This window comes from Phaenicophaeus curvirostris, chromosome 1, assembly GCF_032191515.1.
Source record: "Phaenicophaeus curvirostris isolate KB17595 chromosome 1, BPBGC_Pcur_1.0, whole genome shotgun sequence".
NCBI lineage: Eukaryota > Metazoa > Chordata > Aves > Cuculiformes > Cuculidae > Phaenicophaeus > Phaenicophaeus curvirostris.
In genome coordinates this window covers 65787065-65806252 of record NC_091392.1, presented here as the reverse complement: position 1 = coordinate 65806252, position 19188 = coordinate 65787065, and the positions used below count along the sequence as shown (strand labels likewise).

Genomic DNA, 19188 nt, shown 5'->3' with positions numbered 1-19188 from the left:
GCCTGACCACGCTTGTGGTTATTAAAGACAGCATGTCGCTTTACACAAACATAGGCATTTGGCTACGTGACCGCTCCCTATGTCTGTAATTACATTTCTGCCTTCCTCCACTTTCTGTCCTGAATTGTTTCAATAGCTGCTGTGTTTCATCCAGCCCTAAATGCACTTCAGTGGCTGGATGAGTAGTTCAGCAGAACCCAAAACTAAGAACATGGAATTCTATTGCTGACCTCACCTTTGGTTGGCCACATAACCTAAGCATGTCTCTTCTACCTACCCCTCTCCTTTGCTTTCCCCATGTGCAAAAGGGTGAACATGAGAAGAATCTCTTCTGTAAAACACATTGAGAGCTACCAGTGGAAAACCCCATGCAGGAGAACACTGTAAAGATGAATTATGTGAGATGGCACTATTAATTAGGTATGCTGATTAAACATTCTGGGATTTTTTTTCAGTATGAAAAGGCACTAGGGAAAATAAGAGATTTATAAAGACAGCAGTGACGTCTTCTGCATTTGATATAATAATGACCTATGATCCTTCTTTAACCCAAGAGTGCCTTAGATTACAGAACAGACAGGTATTTCCTTCTTTCACACAGGAGTTTGATGCTCTCTACTCTACAGTAAGTACCCTAAAGGTGCTGAGCATTAGCAGGACTTTTTTTTTTTCCACAGGCAACTCAGCTGCCAATAATTATCTGAAGGAAAAAAATATCCTCCTCTTCTTCCCTAATCCCAGTGCTCTGATCACATGCTATGTTTACTCTAGGGACTAAATTTCAGAGCTGTGTGACATTTACAACACACAGTCCTAAAAACACATGAAAAGCACACCTGGTTCTGGGATTTGGCACAAACTCAACCCAGGTTCACTGGAAGGTTTGTGACCCTTTTGAGCACAGCTAGGACCAAGTTACAGTTTTGCATTATACCTTGTGGCTGGGACAAAAAAAATCTGATCAAACTTGGAAGCTTTGATGGAGATGCACTCTGAGAGTTTGAGTTCAGTTCAGGCATAAACTCAGTTCAAAACTCAGAGGCTGGAAACTGCCTTGACTGGAGAGTGGCTAGAGTATCTGCACTCACCTGCGTGGCAAAAAGGATCAACTTGACATGGGTGACAGGGACTCAATAGTAGACTTGACTATTACCAATACTGAGACAAGCACAAGCATACTGCTACTGTAGTTCAAATCAGGATTCACTCTGAAAGCGAATCTCCCATTGATCCCTCTACCTCTCTGGTGGTCTGCAACTTGGAGCAGCCTGAGAGCTCACAGATTCCCTTGGGATGAAACCACACAGGAGACTGCTCAAGGAGGATACCTCACACACCGCCTCCACATCCATAGGACCAGACAAGAGCTAGTCAAAACCAACACAATCCTCCACCCCACCACGCTTCTGCATGTTTGCCAGGTCTTCAGCACCCTCCAGACCCTTTCAGACTCACCGACTGCCACAGCCACTGATAACTGGGGCTTGGCCACCAGAGAACTAGAATGCAGAGGTACCAGCAATACCCAGTTACTTGGGATATCTGTTTATGAGCACCCTCTGCTGGATATTAGAATTTCTTCTTCCCTCCAGGCCAGCGATGCTAGCAAGCTACCCTCTGCTAAACCAGCGAAACGCTGGGGTATGGAAGTAGGGAGCTTGTCCCAGGTACTGCCGGGATGCCCCAGCACACAACATACCCAATGTAGTGGAGGGGGACTACTCTGCACCAGTACACCCACAGCTGGATAAGTCAGTGCTCACTGAAAACAGTCAGAGCCCAAAGACATACTCACAACAAGAAAAAGTTAAAACCAGAAAAAACCTTTGCCGCATGACTAAGCTGCTTACAACTCACTTCAGTCTGAGCAAAACATATTGCTGAAAAAAAAGATGCCAATGAAATATCTAAAATGCATACATACGGGAACCGTATGGGCATTGATGTTCTTAACGTTTCTTGCTGCGCCTCAGACCTGCAGAGAACAATCATCCACTGCAACACTGGGGTGGATGCCTAGCAAAGAGGTAACCAAGACAACTGAGTTAGTGGTTTGATAAGGTGGATAATCATCACCTCGAATTTATAGTCCGGGAGGACAACAGCAACATCCTCATATTCTACATCTCAGCCTTCAGGTGATTAGAAAGTTGTGGTCACCTCTGATCCCAGCCAACTTTAGAGTAATCATTCAATGCAGAGATGTTCAGGAATGCAAGGCTCAGGCAATGACTCCTGTAAGCTAGTGGACACTGTCAGATGTTTCAAAGGAAGGGATTAGAGGTTTATGGTGCCAGGAAGAGCATTTAACCAGCTGCAGCTGGAAGACTGTCCAGGAACAGGAGGCCTGATGCTTTCCAAAACAGCAAGAATAAGTTTCAAACTGTGTGCAGGGTTTTTATCCATGTAAACATCTAATCCTTTCTGTATTCTACTATGTACTTGGTCTCAATTATTTATGTGCTGCAAGGAAAAAATAAGTTTCACCTATGTCAGATGTTTTATTTCCATTTCATTGAAATCCTTGTATTATCCAAGAGTATACACAGGAATGCCTGTTTTACTTCTTTGTACTTCAAAGTTTATACATTTCTGTCATGTTGCTTTTTATTACTCTAACTGAGGATGCATAATGTTTTTAGTCTCTCCACAGCTCTAGGCACTTTTCACCACCTTCTCCTGCTAAATACCTGTAGCAGAGTGATCAGAAATGAACATACGATATTTTACATTTAAGACTGACTTCCCTGAGAATAACTCATCTTTCCACCAGAAATCCACCATTGCCAGCAGCCTCCTACTAACCTAAAGCAAGGGGAGCAACAGAGGAAGCAAGACTTATTACATCAGACCCTTTCACACAGCAAGATTCATGACTGCTGGAGAAGTTATGTGCTCTCATACCATGCCAGCCAGTGTCAGTAACGCAAACAAAAAGGCACTAGCCCTGCTCCCTGTTAGGAAACAAAGTCTCCCACTCATTCCTTAGGAAAGTTAAAGACGCTCATTTCAGAGAGACTCACAGGGTGTGTAGATGCGTTCACTGCAGTTCTCCAAAGATAGCTCAGAAATAACCTGGGAGGATCCCAGATGAAGGCTGGGTGTCTTCTTACATCTGTCTGGTTTGGGAGATGGAGTGTAAACAGTGGCACATTAGCTTAGATTAATTACAGACTGCCGGTATTTTGCTTTCATGTAGCGAGCTCTGGGAACATAACACCGCTGATAATTAAATAGCGCCTTCCATCAAAAGGCTGCAAAACCACCCAGCAAACCAACTGAGCTGTTAAGGTAGGGTTGCTGGAAGGGCACACAGCAGTGGCTTAACAGGACGTAGGAACACAGCACGCTTGTTTAGGAAATGAAAAATTTCTACTGAAACTACAGAAGGAATTATCACGTGGTTTACATTATGTGCTGCACAGTAAAACCTGGGCAGGATTAGCGTCAGTGCCAGGAGACCTGCACTGGTCAGACACAAAAAGTTTTATATCCCACGAGAAAAGACCATTTCTCCCATGACACAACATCCTAATTTTTTCCTTTCCTGGAGCACCAGCTCAGTAAGGACTGAGGAATAATAATAATAACAAAAACCAAAAATCAGTTATCTCCTACTTTATTTTCTGCAGCTGTGGGGTTTCTTCGCAGCTTTCCTACACAGAATGTGAGCAACATACAGGTTTTATTTGGGAGACGACAGCCTTCAGATAAGCAAGGGTGAGAAAACACAGAACAGGAGATAGATACCAACTGAGAAAAGCTCACAGCAGCAGGATAAATCTTCTGTGTTACCACATTCCCTCCTTCCCCATTCACCACTGACCAGCATGAGATTTTGTGCTGGGGTCACCAGTGCAGCAGAGTAGTGTCAATACTGGATGATCAACCCTGCACCCTCCTTCTCACATGCCACATCCCAGCGGGGTTACCACACGCTCTCTCTCCCTGTTCATTTCCTTTTCTGTCCTTTACTCTTTCCAGTCCCAAGGCTGCTTTTCCCTTCTCAGCCCCCTTCCTCATTCCCTTGCAGTCAATGCCCGCCAACAGCAGGGAAGCTTACAGTTACCCTGGCTGGCACAGCTGAATGAATTGCTGCTGTAAGGCTGGGCCACTCCCCAAAACTGCAGCCCTGAACTCATCAGCTCTTCTCTCAAAGGCACCAAAATGAGAGGCCCTTGCAGAACCTAAAGGGAAAGTGCAGGCTGCCAGGATCTAGCTGCTGCTTTATGTTTCACGCTTGCAACAGGAGCAGAGCTGGTGGTGAGGTGCATGGTTTTCCTGCCCAGCACATCCTCTGGCACGATCTTACATCCCTTTGCAGCGGGCACTGGAAACCTGCAGTTCAGAAACTCCAGGGTCAGCTGCTCTTTGCAGGCAGTTTCTTGCCCTGGGGTCCCAGGAAATAGAGACCAGGGACACTAACACACCCTCTTTCAGTGCTCCAGAGACATTCATCTGCCCAGCAGCATTACTGATGGGCAAGACCAAGTGCTGTCCTCAAACCACAGTGTTATCACCCAGCAATTTCACACAACCTGCCCTCTGTGCAGGCACATTGACCAATTAATTTCACCTTACACAGATGGATTCAAGGCAAAGCTTCTGATGCTCTTCAAGAGGCAGACCCTCACGCTGCAACTTGCCCATAGATGCTAGATGGCCAATGTTCCTGGCCAGGAGGTGATCCAGAGTGATAACAGGGTTAGGGTGAAGGTCTTAAGGGGGAAAGAAGGAAGGCAGCAAGTTTCGTACAGGAGCAACACTTATTTTTTTAATAGTTAATTACATATTATTATGGTTTAGTTAATAATCTGAGGTGGACTACAAAGACATACACAGTAACATCCAACATCTCCATGCCTAACAGAGGTATTTTTCTGACATACTGTGCAGACAGCCTTTCCTTTCCACATAACCATTGAATAAAAATCATGGATAACAAGTTTACACCACAGCATGGGGTACAGCAGCTCGAGTGGGTGGCTGTGGGACAGCTATTTGTGAACTCTGCCTATCCCAGCCAGGAAAGCCCCCTTCCCCGAGCCCTACCATCCCATCACTGAAATCAGGTAAACCAAGCCACAGAAACCATACCAACTCCAAGAGAAACCTGGAAGATTTTACTGCCGTTAGCATGAAGCACACATGCTGGAGCCCTACGATTCCTGAGTGTAGACCAGGACCCCAGTGTGCCAGTAGCTGTACACCAGCAAAGCTGTATGGCTTTGGTCTGCAATGTGTGACTTGCACCACGGTAATGTTGAGAGGCCCCAATGTGCTAGGCACGATAAACTACAAGGGAGAAATTATTTTGTAACATCATTATCCCCCGGATGAATAAAAAATCTTATACTAAAGAGTTTTTCTCATCTCCTTTCTTAGTAAGACAGCTGTATAGCTACACTGGTATTCCTCTCACTTATAGTGGCATAAGGAAGAAGAGAGGAAAATGTATCGAGCAGACAGAGACATGACTGCAGTGTGTCAGACATGCACGCAGGAGCTCCTGGTGAGCTCATGGAGAAAAAGTAAGAGTTTCCACCCACCCTTTTGCTTGGGTAAGTCCCCAAGAGTCCCCAGCAGGTTTGCGTCACCAATGCGCATACTCTTGCCCTGCTCTTGTTACCTGCATGCAGCTGAGACTAAGGCAAGCTCAGGTGGCTTCCATGTGTTGCATCCACCCCTTTGCATTTCCACACTGTGGGAACACCTGCCCTTCCCATGAAATCACGCCCACTGCACTCACAGAAACAGCAGAGTAAGACAAGCCATCAAGGAGGACTAGAAACTGCAAAATCCAAATCCTCGTTAGTCACCAAGTTGCATCTGTTCCTCACACATTTCTTGAGGTACACATTTCTGTCCCAACACAAGCGAAAGCCCAAGGACTCCAGTTGTCAGGGTGCTGCCAGCACTGGAGTTCTTTCTGATATATTTAGAGCACACAGCATCACATCAATTCCTTTACTCGATCAGCCATGATATTTGAGCTACATGGGGTTTTTTGCCTTTTTTTAAGGTGACCTACCCAAAGAAGCTTTAGGATCGTAAATCTGGTTGCTGAACAAGAAAAAATATGGTTGCCTCAACATTATTTTGTTGCTGCAATTACCTTGGCTTTTTATTTAGAGGGTAGGTTTTATGTCTGTCTTTCATGGACAAGCTCCTGATCAAGACTAAAATTCCGGGTGAGACGAGTGACCAATGCATCTGACCCAAGGCTGAAAATAAAAGCTGGCTTCCCACCTTAGTTTCCAAGTAAACTCCACCAAATGACGCAGCACCCCATACTGCATTTCACAGGCAGCGCGGATATATTTAGCCCGGCACACCCCTCCCAAAGCGCAGCGTGGGGCACAACTGGCTGAGCAGAACCCAGCGAGGAATACAGGAAAATGAACTGGGCAACCCATCCTCTCCTATTCAGTAGCGTGGCTCTTGTTTACTTGCTTTGTTTGAAACAAAATAAACAAACAAAAAAGCAAAACAAGGAAACTTCACAAGACGAGTTTTATTTTCAGGTCAGGAAGCAAACCCAAGAACTGTAATTAGGTCCTGGAAATTAGCAGTTTATTTGTGTTGTTGGATGTTCTTTGTATTATATTTCCATCCCAGTGCTTGATGGGAATGCAGGGGATGAGAATGGCATCTACCCCTCCTCCTTATGCTTGTTGTGAGAGAAAATGGTGTAAGCATCACATGAACATCACGGAACTGGAATCATGCTGGGCCACCCCTTTCATAGAGAGGAAACTAAGGGACAATAAGCCACTTTAAAAGCGATATTTAGGTGCCTGAAGAAACACATAGGTTGCCTTTCAGATCTAGAAAAGTGCCTTAGGGAGATTAATTTCAGAGGCGTATAGCCATCTAACTTGATAATGACTTCGTGCATTTCAGCAGACACTACCCAGGACAGATGCCTCCAGGGGTCACCCCAGGTCTGTGGGATGTTCAAAAAGAGAGCTTAACTCTAGGAAGCCCAGGTTCTGTCCCGAGGGCCCTGGGAAGTGATCTTCTTCTCAGCCTCCATCAAATCAGATAGCAAACCAAACAAATTATGGTGATCAGAATGATAAAAGGCAGTGGCTGCTCTAAAGTGTCCGCCAACCTGTTGGGTTTTGCTGCAGCCAGGTTGTGTATAAGTGATTCCCTTCCACCCAGAAAGCTACAGGGAAGACTCTCTACCTTCTTCAGAACGGCTCCAAGCTGCAGTGCAGGAGTGCAGGGCATCTCCTTGACTTCCATCCTGGACAATCTCCTGGCCTCAACTGAAAAAATTACACACCAAAGTCTTAGCTGTAAAGGATTTTCTTCTCAAATCAGGAAAATAATCCATTACATATTAGAATGAAACAAGAAATCAAGACAAAGCCTAATGATGAGGTTGCATGAACCTCAAATCAAGACCCCAAACCTCCAGTGTTCCTGTACATGGTTAGTTTTATTTCAAGCCTTTGGGAACCTTTCACTCCATAGGATGAACTTTCAGTTCAGAGCTGGACTAAGCAGAGTGCAGTTCATTAGGAAGACCTCAGTGCAAGACACAAAGCAATTTCTGTTATTATTTCCCTCATCCCACACGGGAGGTGGGGCAGGGCCAGGGAAGGTTCATGGCCAGGAAAAGACTTCAATGTCTGAGTAACACTGCAATCACAAAGACTTTTGATTGCTCAGAGCTGCACTCTTCATCCTCTCCAGTGACAATTTAGGAGGCTGAGTGGAGCAGCCGTCTCCTAGATTTCCTAGTCTTTCACCCTCTTCTCCTCAAGAGTCCTCCTGCCACTGCCTTCCTTCAGCCAAGAAATGCTGAGCATAGCTTTTTGCTCCCAGCACACGTTACCACCACCGCAGGCCAGCCAGCTAAGAGAGGAGACTATTATTTAAAGAGGTGCAGAGAGGAACTGGGATATGATGGTAATCGCTGACCCTTGGGCACCCTAAAGCACAGGACCACAATGTGCTGAGACGTGACTAAACCTCCTCCTGCGGGGAAGGTTGGGCACTGCTGCTATGTGTGACCACGACCCAACAGCTAACCAGGTTTAGAAATTCCTGCACGCTGGTGTTCTGTTTCACAGTCCTGCAACCGCAGAGACAAATAATAGATTATAACATACAGCTTGAGGAAACTTCTTTTTCTTATCAGAATTTTTAAAAGAGCAAGATAGGATTTTTCTCTAATTTGAGATAAAAAATCGTTTATAAAAACTCCCGCAAGTAATTCCTGTCCCATAGATGCTTTGTGTATGTATTTTGTGCTGGCAATATCTGCTACTTGAACAAACGAGAATGACAGGCATGGCTTCTCACTCTGACTGAGTGCAACTCCTGAAATCAAATTTAAAATGTATATATTTGAAGTTAAGTTGTCAAAATTCAGGTCCTTTCAATAGTGTTTGCTTTAGCATGGCAAGAGTGTATCTGTGAACATTTTCATTATGAAAATCATTTGTTGAAATATTCCCAAAGAGCACAGAAGGCTGTTCAAACACAGTCAAACACCATTCTTCCTCTAAATATTGGCTAATACTAGCCCAAAAAGTTTAAAATATTCACCTAGCTCATCATTGTTCCAGTGACGTAATGTTTGTAACAGTCCCGCCAATGCCATACACAAGGGAGGCTTCTGTGAGAACCAGGCTTTTCTCCTTCAAGAACATGCCTCCTGCTCGTTTAGATTAATTGATTTCACACACAGTTGTTTATGTGTGTGGCCTCCCTTGATTTTCTGAGCTCTCTGCACTCCAAACAAAACAGCTTAGGGATGTAGATGGAGCCAACTGCATTTTGGAAGAGGGGAGATAACACCTCAAAGCCAAAGAGAAAAAGACATTTCTTGCTTCAGAGACTATTCTCTGGATTACGCTTTGAGGCAGCCTGACAAAAGCATGCTTCTGGGGAACACCATAAAACTGCTTCAGAGACACACCGCACAGAGCCTGGCAGGAAAAAATTCCCCACAATGGCGGGAAGGGGAAAAAGTAACTTCTGAGCAGAAAGATATATGGCAGTCTGTGAGACTGCAAACAATAGATGACCAAGGAGCTGTCTCAAATTTTAAAACATCCTGATTTCATATGAAAGCTCATAGCTAGGCTAAGAGAGCTCCACAGCTAGACTGAAAGTCCTCACCCGTGCACAGAAGATGTCTCGGGCAGCTGCGCAGTGCACTACCAAACACTGGTTCAAAAGGAAAATTTATCTTGGGAAAGAAATCTGGATATTAATTTGAAGGCATTACACAGAGCAAGAAAGATTAACTGCTCTCAGCCTCTCCAGACCAGCCTGTGGACACACCACAGATTCAATCTGCAGTGAATTACAAGTCATCACACACAAAGTATTGAAGTAGCCGGCCAGCAAAACCAGTGGAAATAAACTTTTGTGTACCTGGTCGGAGAATGGAATCTCTGTTCCCCAATGAAGGTCTGGGATTTCAGCATTAGCCTGTATCCCAAATAAGGATGAAAGGTCAAAACATTATACTATTTCATGCCATGAACAATTCCAAACATTTTTGATTTGAAAATACAGGGAAAAAAAAAAACTAACCCAAGATACTCTTGATAGAAACAAAACATTCAAAATGAAATGCTGATCTAAAATGAGATATTTTGAAATGTCAACCTGAAATTTAAAATCTTCTTTCAGGTTTCAACTTCAAATGACATTTAAGTCTGAATACCATTTGGAAACAGAAATCATTAGGTATTGAGGCATCACTATGGAAAAACAAGTTTTTCTTCTGAAAATTTCATTTTAGACCAAACCATGTTTTCTTATGAAAGCCTTTTTATTTTACCAGCTCCATGTTTGTTTGTTCTGCTGCTTGAGGATTGGGCATTTGCTCCAAGCATATAGATGGCCACAACGGGCATAACCACACTGTGGATACACCGGATATTCCTTACAGAAGTCCAGGAATTTGGCATACTTGCACCCAGACTTGCTTAGGAACCTGAAATATTACAGAGTAATTAGATATTTTAATTTAGGGGAAAGAGTCCATAGTGTCAGAGGAGTATTGGACAGTCAGAAACACACTTTGCACACAGATGAGAATTGAGGTCTGAGTATACTCATACATGCCCTCCAAAGCAGCATCTCTTCATCAGCATGCGAGATTACAAAAAGGTCTGCTTTGCAAAACCTTGTAAAAAAAAGGCAGATGGGACTCTCTAAACATAAAATTACCTATAATCACTTGTTACTTATTTAATATGAACTCATTGCAGAAAAACACAAACAAAAGCCTAACTCAAACTCTAGTAATACAAAAATTTCTGAACAAATCTCTAGGAAGATGTAAAACTATCAGCAACCTCTGCCCTGCACAGAAATAGTCAAACCATGTTTTCTGTGGAAGAGGGGACAATGAGAGGAAGCAGTATATCCCAAACACAGGGTTGTAAACTTTGTCTGAGTGGGCAACTATGCCACTAATGTCTGCTGCTTTGAACACATGGACAATGGCTATGAGCATGCAAGTCTGTGCAGCTCAAAAAAATCACAGCAAGTCAATCTACAGTGACTTGTCACAGATGCAGGACCTCAGATTACAAGTTACCAAGATGGTCGGGAAGATCCACTCAGCGTGATGCTGAGATACACTGAGAAAAAGCACTAGCAAGGAAAGAGTGACAGGATCAAGTGATGAATTTAACACCATTGGCATTAAAAGATAAAGGCTTCTACACACCTGGGCAGAGAAGCTGAAAGGAAAAGTAAAATTTATTTAGATGGAGTCAAAACCACAACTGAGCAGAGCAGCAACATCTGCCCAAGAACCAAGCAGGGAATGGATCCTGTTCAAGTGACTCTGTGGCTTTCAACATCAGACCAGCACTTGCTGCACTGATGGACCCTCTGGGTGGTAATCCATTACTTGGGAATGAATTCTGCTTTTGAGCTCTTTCAATCAGAGGCTGAGTTTAGAAAGCTATGCCCACACCACGACAGCCTCTGACGTCTGTTCCATCCCTGGTCCAGCTCCAGCATACCTCACAGGCCATCATACGCTTGTCCTCTTGTACACGGGTCTGTGTAATCCTTCCCTGGCTACAGAAGAAGGTTTTGGGCTCTGTAAAAATCACCACTTCTTTTACCAGGAGGAAGAATGAATTACTGACCCAGCTGGGAGATAAGAGGATGATCTTCCCTGTTGTCTCAGGGTGGTTGCTAGAATTGGTACAGGTGACAGGCAGAGCCATCTGAGCTAGCTTGGAGGCTGAGCTGGCTGTGATGGTGAGTGCACCTGGTCACCTTTAGTCTGCTCAGCTCAGGATCAATTGCATGAAGCACAAGGTTCATCAAGCCTGATCTCGCACAGGTTTACCAAAAGTGGCAAGAAACTCTCACAAGCCGTATCTTCAATATATTTAAAATACATTTCCTAGTTTAGCCTTGTCCATGAGCCAAAGTTAGGCTTAGCTAGCAGAAACCAACCCTGTCTAAATGCAACCATTTCTTCATATTACTTGTAGCTTCATTTTATGCTTGACTTAGAAGCATTACTTTGCATCTCCAAGTAAGGCCTGCTACAGACTATCAAGTTTACCCCATAAAAATGTGTTAGTTCGTGGAGTGAAAAAGAAGTAATAGAACCACACACCTCCCAACACCCCAGTGAACACTGTTGTGCTGACAAAGACGCCCATGTGGCTGTGGCTGAGCCCACAGAAGGAGTTGTTGCTGCCTTCACTCATGGTCTTTGGAAAGGTGTCGCAGATATTCAGACAGAAAAGTCTTGCTGGCCCTGCTCAGGCATAGACATGACCTAGCATGAGCAGCCAAGTTCAGAAAGATTGATTAGAGTAATTATCGCTGATATGTGAGTATGACTTAAATGGCACCATTTTCATAGAAGATACAGAAGTTTTAACATGACTTGTGGACAAAAAGTTTGGTTGTTCTGTTTGATGGGGTGTGTTTTATGCTCTTGGAGTGCAACTGTGGTCGTGCAGAAATGCAGACCCACTCTTAGATCATGTCAGCATGCTATGGAGGAGACAATCAGCTCTCGAGTCTTTCAGGATTGCACAGGTTCCTTGGAAAATGGCAGAGATGCTAAAAGAGCTTGTGCAGCTACAGTAAAAACTGAGCATAACCAGTGCTGCACTTACCAAGCTGAAAACTTTCTTGGCATTAATAAAAAATTAATAGTAGTCCTTTTTGTACTTTGGCAAAGCTCCCAGCTAGCTTGTTAAGAATAGGTGGAAATGGGGAATAGTTATAAAAACAGAAGAGAAATTGAGACAGGTAATTGGTCATAATTCACAGGAGCATTCATTCCACCCTACCTGTACGACACGCTGTGAAATCTCTGCAGGTGGAACAACAGCTGCAGCCACCCGCAAGGCTGCAGATGTTGCTGAAAAACCTGGTTTGGACGCAGTGCCTACTGGAGCAAGAGCTGACATTTGGGTTCAAAACCAGAAGCCTGTGCTACAGCAAATAGAGTAAAGGGGCTACCTCACGAATGTCTGCATTATCTCAATACAAGATTGTAAAGTTCCAGTTAGTTTTCGAAGATGCAAAGCCGGGCAGAATTGGCGGTGATGACAGCCACGGGATACTCCAAACCTTCCCAAATGTGACACAGAAATGATAATGGGAAAATATTTACTAAACAAAACCCTGGTATTCTGCCAGGACCAATATTTACAGTAATTATTAACAAGTCTGGGCACAAATCTGGGCCACAGAATATAATAAGGAAACCTCTAGAATGGTTCTATCTGTAAAAAGAGGAGGAACATCATTTTCTTTTGCACAGTATCAAATTTTTATGATTGGAGACAACTTTGGTGCACTTAGGAGCACCTCAGAGTAATGAAACTGACAGTCACAAAATTATTTTTTTCTGAAAAATGTTCCATTATTGAAGACATATTTGGGCTCATTTGTTTCTCTTGCCATTCTCTGATGCGTAACGAAGCTCAGAAATGTTTTCACAGCTAAGCAAGGGAGATTCTCATTTCATTTGCTTTAGAACTCCAATATGTCCACAATAGAGGTGCTACAATGCTTCAGAACTCAGTGAAACAATGATACTAAACCAGCCAAGAAGCTGAACAGAGAACAACTAGAAAAAGAAGACCACTGAAATACTAGTACTGGTATGACTTTTGTTAACTCTTTGTCCCCAATGATGAAAAAGCAACCCAAAACACGTGCTCTGCCCAACCACTTCAGTCTCCTTCATCTCCAATTGAGATGGGAGAGTTTACAGAGAACATATTTTCCCCAAATCCTTCAAATAAACTAAGACTTAAACTTCATATATATGGACAAATACATATATATATATATATAAAAATATATATGTATAAATAAATATATATAAAGATACAATGTTGCTCTCCTTTTCTTTCCCTAAGAGAAAAACTATCAAACCCTTCAAGCCTTTTCCATGATCTGATGTGTGGTAACCCACAAATTAAACTAAACCAGGAACTCTTTTTCAAATCTCCACATGTAACAGTGCCATGAGTTCTCCGGCCTTGAACTCATTCCCACTCCAAGAAAACTCACTCCTTGCTAAAGACCTACATTGTGCATTATTTAATCTCATTTTGTTTTGCCGAAATTCTGCTCCAGATTCCAAGATGAAGGTTTGCAATGGGCCAGTCACTTTGGGTCATCAAGTCCAGCCTACTTAAGGCTGCCCAGGTGTTAGAAACAGATGAACCTCAGAAAAAAATCAGGACCTTTGACAGTGTTTCAAGTTGATACCCTAAATGACTAGTCACTACAGAAAACCTTGGCCTTCCTCACCTTTCCTCTGAATGTGAGAGTATTAAACAGAAGGCCACCAGGCTAGCTCAAAGAATGACAGAGGAGGCCAGGACTCAAACCATCCCTCTGATGTGGCAGACCACAGCATTAGCTACATGACAAGCAGGCATGCCCAGAAAAGCAGAGATCAGTTCGGGGTCTCTTGCAGAGTTATGCGGGACACGAATGGCTTGATCCCAGTGGTTTTATTTAGATGAAGGTGGCTGCCAGGCTGGGCTATATTTACTGTCCCAAACTCTGAAAACGTAAAGAAAGTTAATTCTCTACAGCCCAGCAGAAACAGGAGCGCTGCCTTCCCCCTGCTCCTCCCTCCTTCCAGCTCCTTTGAAGCTGAGGGGCACATCGCTCGATTCCCAAACAAACTGGGATGAAAGCCAGCTTAGGGAAGCCCAGCTCTGAACTAAGTTAAATGAGGAACATGCCTCCATGGAGAAGCACCTACTGACCCCAGCGCTGGGGTCCTGATGAGGCCAGAAAGAGGCACCGTCCCTTTAGATACGGCCCAGGAGCTCCTCAGCAACCCCAGTCTCCATTTGGAAGCAACCACAGCCAGAAGGAAAACGGCTGTGGTGTGTAGCAGGACAAGGGGAGATTTCCTGAAGCCCACGACAGAATAAATACTCAGAGCAACAGGGATGAGAGAACAAGGGACCCTACAGTCCCAAGGGCTGCGTAGCCAGACTTAAAAATAAAACCTCCGAGCAGGGAGGACCAGCTTGCCTGGGACCTCGAAAGAGCCAGCGTCCACCAGAGAGAGGGAGCGATCAGCAAACCACGAGCCCAAGGCAGCCAGGAAACGCTGCAACAGGAGCCAGACCCACAGCTCAGCCACAAGAGAACAGGTCGGCTTAGGATGGATGAAGCTGGCTGGGGAGTTAAATTTAGACAGGTAAACATACTGAGGGGAAGAGACAAGGTTCATACAGCCCTCACCATCTGCCGCTGCAGAGGACCCCTCAAAAAACTGCTGGGGAACTGTAGCTGCAGGATGAGGCACCCCATAACAGGGTCATCCGGGGGTGAGCACCCAACTGCACGGGCACTCTTCCCCCATCATTTGCTTCAAGCACCTCTCCGCCATGCAGCATCCCTAGGAAGTGGGTAAGTTGTTGAGAAGTGCAGGACACTGCAGCCCGGGGAGACTCGCAGCCCCATGTATGCACTGAGACCATGCAAAGGAATGGTACCATGGAAAATCAAACCAGAAGCATCAGTGTAGCCATTTGGGTACCAGAGCCCTGCCGAGATCCCTTTCTGAGGGAAAAAAAAGGGGTAAAAGAAGAGACAAGGCGATTGCTTGTGACACTTAATGCAAGAACAAGGAGTTAAAGTTTTGCAAACTCAGCCAAACTCTAGCTTGAGTCGTCCAGACCTTAGAGGCTGGGGAGGACACACAGCACTCCTTTGCCCTGCTGCAAGCCATCAAACTCACTGCCCATTTCACAGCTCCCAAGGACAAGTGAAGGATCCCCACAAATGGACAGCCTGCCACCTACACTAGGCTCCCCTGGCGAAGTGCTTTTGCGGAGAGTGGCCGTGCAATTACAAGGTACACAAAAGCATCCCTACTTTGTGGAAACAGCTGTGCTGAAAAGCGACAATCTGCCTTCGGTGACCCCGTTGCTCTGCTTCATGCAGAGCAGGGGAAAGCTTGCGTAAGCTTTAGCAAGTCCTAAGCCAAAGCTTGGAAGGGGGCAGTGGATCATATGCTCTGATCTCGTCTGTAATTCTGTCCATACGGTCCCTGCCAGTTATTTCTGCAGCGAGCCCAAGAACTTCTGCTCCAGTAAAGCATCTTTTCCAAAAAGACATTTGGTCTTTAAGTGAAAATCTTAAAAGCTGGAGAAGCTAACGAAGCCTTTGGTTTGCTGGTTTGCTCTGCTGGTTGATCACCCTGCTGTTAAAAAAGTTGTTTGTTTCTAACATGAACGTATAGCGCTTAAACACCCAACCGCATGCTTTAAGCTATCCTCTTGAATTAGAAAGCTCTCCAAGTAGCAGCTGCTTTCAGTGCCGCTAAAAGCACTCCAGTATCACACCACACTACCTCTTAATTTTCACTCTGAAATGTTACCTAGGTCCACATTCCTTAAATTTCCCAATAGAAAAGGATTTTTTCCAGTCCAGGAAAAATTCCCATGACTCTTCTCTGAGCTGCCTTCAGATTTAATGAAGTCTGCATGCCTTTTTTCCAGCAAGCGAAGGTCCCTTTCTCTGTAAAAAATGAAAGAAAATCACGGACTGCCGTGTCTTACATGACAACATGCCTTGGCTATCCACATCCTGATTTTAACAGTACTGTGTTTAAAAGTCTCTCTGAAATGCTTATTGTGTGTGTGTCCAATTAATTTGGAAATGATGGAATGGTTTTCACTTGAACTTTGATCAGCCATTAGAGAAAAGATCTTATGAATAGAAACAATTTATATTCATCTAAATGAGCAATCAGGAAGTTTTCAGAAAAGAACTGGTTTCTCTGAGTGCCCTGAAACCCAAACAACTTCAGGACAAAAGACTCAGGACCTGAAGCAGTCCAGAAACAGAGGGGCCTACTGGAGTAGAGAAAGAAACAAACAGCATCAAAGGTGACTGCACTGATTTATTCTTTTTTTTTTTTTTTTTTAATTTCTCAATACCTAATTCCTTCCTAAAAGTCCAAATCTCTCCTGAAGACTTCACTATACAAGTATGTGATTTTTTTCTTTAAAAAATGTGTGTTTCTGGTCTTTCTGGAACAAGCCTGGAAAATACAACTGGGATATACCTTACTACCTGTGAAAAAATAGGAACCCTCAACTTTCTTGACCCAACTCTTTCAAAACTTCCATTGTTTTCCATTGATGTCATGACTTCTGGCAGACTGGGAGGGAAGGGGCCAAGAGACAAGACTTCTCAGGGCTGGTGGGAGCCTGCAGACATGATTTCAGCTTCAGCCTTCCCTAAACAGAGGTTAGTCCCACACAGAACTGCGTTTTTTACATACATGGACCAGAGACAGGGGAAAGGAACACAGGGGCTGCTTAACAGCTACTGAGAGGAGAGATGTGCTAATCTTGAAGGCACAGAAGTAGCTAGGGATGGTGCCCTTCACAAATGGGAGGAATCTCGTGGACTCTCCTGGGCACAGAAATGAAAGCAAGCAACGGAGGCTGGGAGCAGAGGAAACCCACAGCTGGAATGGGGCCAGCTCACCTCCTACCTCACGCTGGTAGTTCAATCTCATGCTTTTCCCTTCATATGCTTGGCTAATATCTTAAAAGGAGACAAAAAAAAAAAAGAGTACTTGGCCTAGCTTTGCTGCCACATGTGGTAACTTATCCCATAAGTTGGACCCTTTGGGTAAAAAAATTCCACCTGAATTCCTGTAGTGCCCAACCTTCACCCTGGATAAACCCAGGTGTCCAGGCGCTGGACACTGTTTAAAAGGAGTCTCTCTCTCCTGCCAGTTCCGCGAAAGACCACTTCTTCCTCTTTGGGAAATAAAGGCATGTACTAAACTTGGTTCTACATTTAGAACAGCATCTGTGCGGGTGACAGGCACCCACAGGTTGAACCTGTGACCAGCAGAAACACTTCAGCTCATGTGCTGGTGCCCAGCTGCAAATGTGGGAAGGAAGGGCAACGACCCACTTATGTCTTGAGTGTTGGTGCCCCTCTGCAGACCTCCCACCTGGAGGAAAAAGTGGAGGAGACATGAGAGATATCCACATACCAGACGAGCTCTGAGGGATGAAGATGAGTGTGAAGGAAGGAGATAACTTGTGTGCACATTAACGTGTGCCCAAGGACGTGCAGACACAAAAGCCTGAATAAAAAGCAACAGGAAAGAGCCCTCGATATGTACGTGAACAAGGAGCCACCGGTGGAAAAGACAGCCCACGTGTGCAGGTGAAGTGTGGTAGAGTGGATTACATTGGAAGCATGCAGGTGCAAGGAACGTGATGTGCGTGCACCTGAGTTTTTGGCCATGAAGAAAATGAAGTGAGACCATCAATGCTAGTGCATGTGTGAGAAACAGCTCCATTCCCCCAAAACCCACTCAACCCCAAAGACGGTGCAGGCAGCAGAGCAAAGGTGATGACGATCCCATGCTGGGATGCAGGCAGGTGAGCATCACAAGCCCGGTAAAGGTTGGACTGACAGCCTGACCGGGACGCTTACCCAGTGGCAGAGGAAAAGTACAAAAAACATAGGGCAACAAAGTGTGTCACAGCACATGAAAACACGTTTGAGGAAGTTATTTTACCCATACCGCCGAGGGAAGTATTGCACCATAATTCCCAGAAAAAAACATGAGTTTCATCAAACAGCATCTTTGTTAGGGGCGCAGCTGGGATGCGCGCGGCACCGTTCCCGCGTGCACTAGCACCTTCTCCAGCGCCACGTGCCAGGGGCCACGACGGCGCGTGCTGCCACGGGTTAGGGAGACGCCGTGGTTAGGGGGCTCGGAGCATCCACATCCATCTCCGGCGCAACATCTGGGTTTAACAAACTCCCACCCGAGGAAAAATCTGTCCTACCAGCTCGACCTCCGCCGCCCCAGAGGCGCATCCCTCCTGCCCCGGCGACATCCCCCCGCGCCGCGGGGACGTTCTCCTGCGGGACCGGGTCTCTCCCGCGGCAGCGACGCCGCCGAGGCCACCCGGGGGTCCCTTCCCGAGCGGCTCAGCCCCCCGACGGCCGCCCCCGCGCCCCGGGCGGCCGGGAGAAGACGTAGATCCACCTCCCCCCCCCACCAATACCCCTCGCCCTCCCTCCTCGCCCCGTTCGCCTCCTACCTGCATCCCCCGGGCGGCAGCGGCGGCGGCGGCAGGAGCGAGCGAGCGAGCGAGCGCCCGGGACGGGCACGGGGCTCGGCGCCCCTCGCCGCGGCGTCGGGGACCGCGAGGGGACGCACCTGCCCCGGCGAGCGAGAAACGGGGGAGAAGCGGGGGGCGAGAGCGGCCGGCGCTGCCCTCCCCGGCGCTGCGCCGAAGCGGCGGCTCCCAGCCTTTAAAAAAAAAAAAAAAAAAAAAAAAAAAGAAGAAATAAATAAATAAAGCGACCGAAGTCGGAGGCGGCTGCGGCGAGAGAGCCGGCGGGTCCCGGGGGCGCCGATCGCCTCCGCCCCGCCCCGCGCCCGCCCCCCAGCCCCGAGCCCGCCCGGAGCCCGCCCCGCGCACCGGCCGCTCCGGGGCGGGAGTCGATAGCGGGGGGGGTGCGGGGGGAACCCGCTGCCGGGGGGGGGATAAGCCTTGTCGGGATGGGATGGGGGGAAACGCCGCTGGTGGGATGGGGGGGGTGGGAAGTGCTGCTGTCGGGGGTGGGAAAAGCCGCTGCTGGGATGGGATTGGGGGAAAAAGCCGCCGTTGGGATGGGGGGGTGGAAAAGCCGCTGCTGGGGTGG

General features: G+C 46.1%; 1 protein-coding gene across 1 annotated transcript in view; it reads right to left on the bottom strand.

The window, feature by feature from the left end:
* The window catches only part of WNT5B (Wnt family member 5B), a 78978-nt gene extending 60377 nt beyond the window's left edge, over window positions 1-18601 (bottom strand). Inside the window, exon 1 of the mRNA XM_069861008.1 lies at window positions 18582-18601. Coding sequence (XP_069717109.1) covers window positions 18582-18587 — 6 coding nt within the window. The 5' untranslated portion in view covers window positions 18588-18601. The remainder of the gene's footprint in view (window positions 1-18581) is intronic.
* Window positions 18602-19188: the final 587 nt, after the last annotated feature.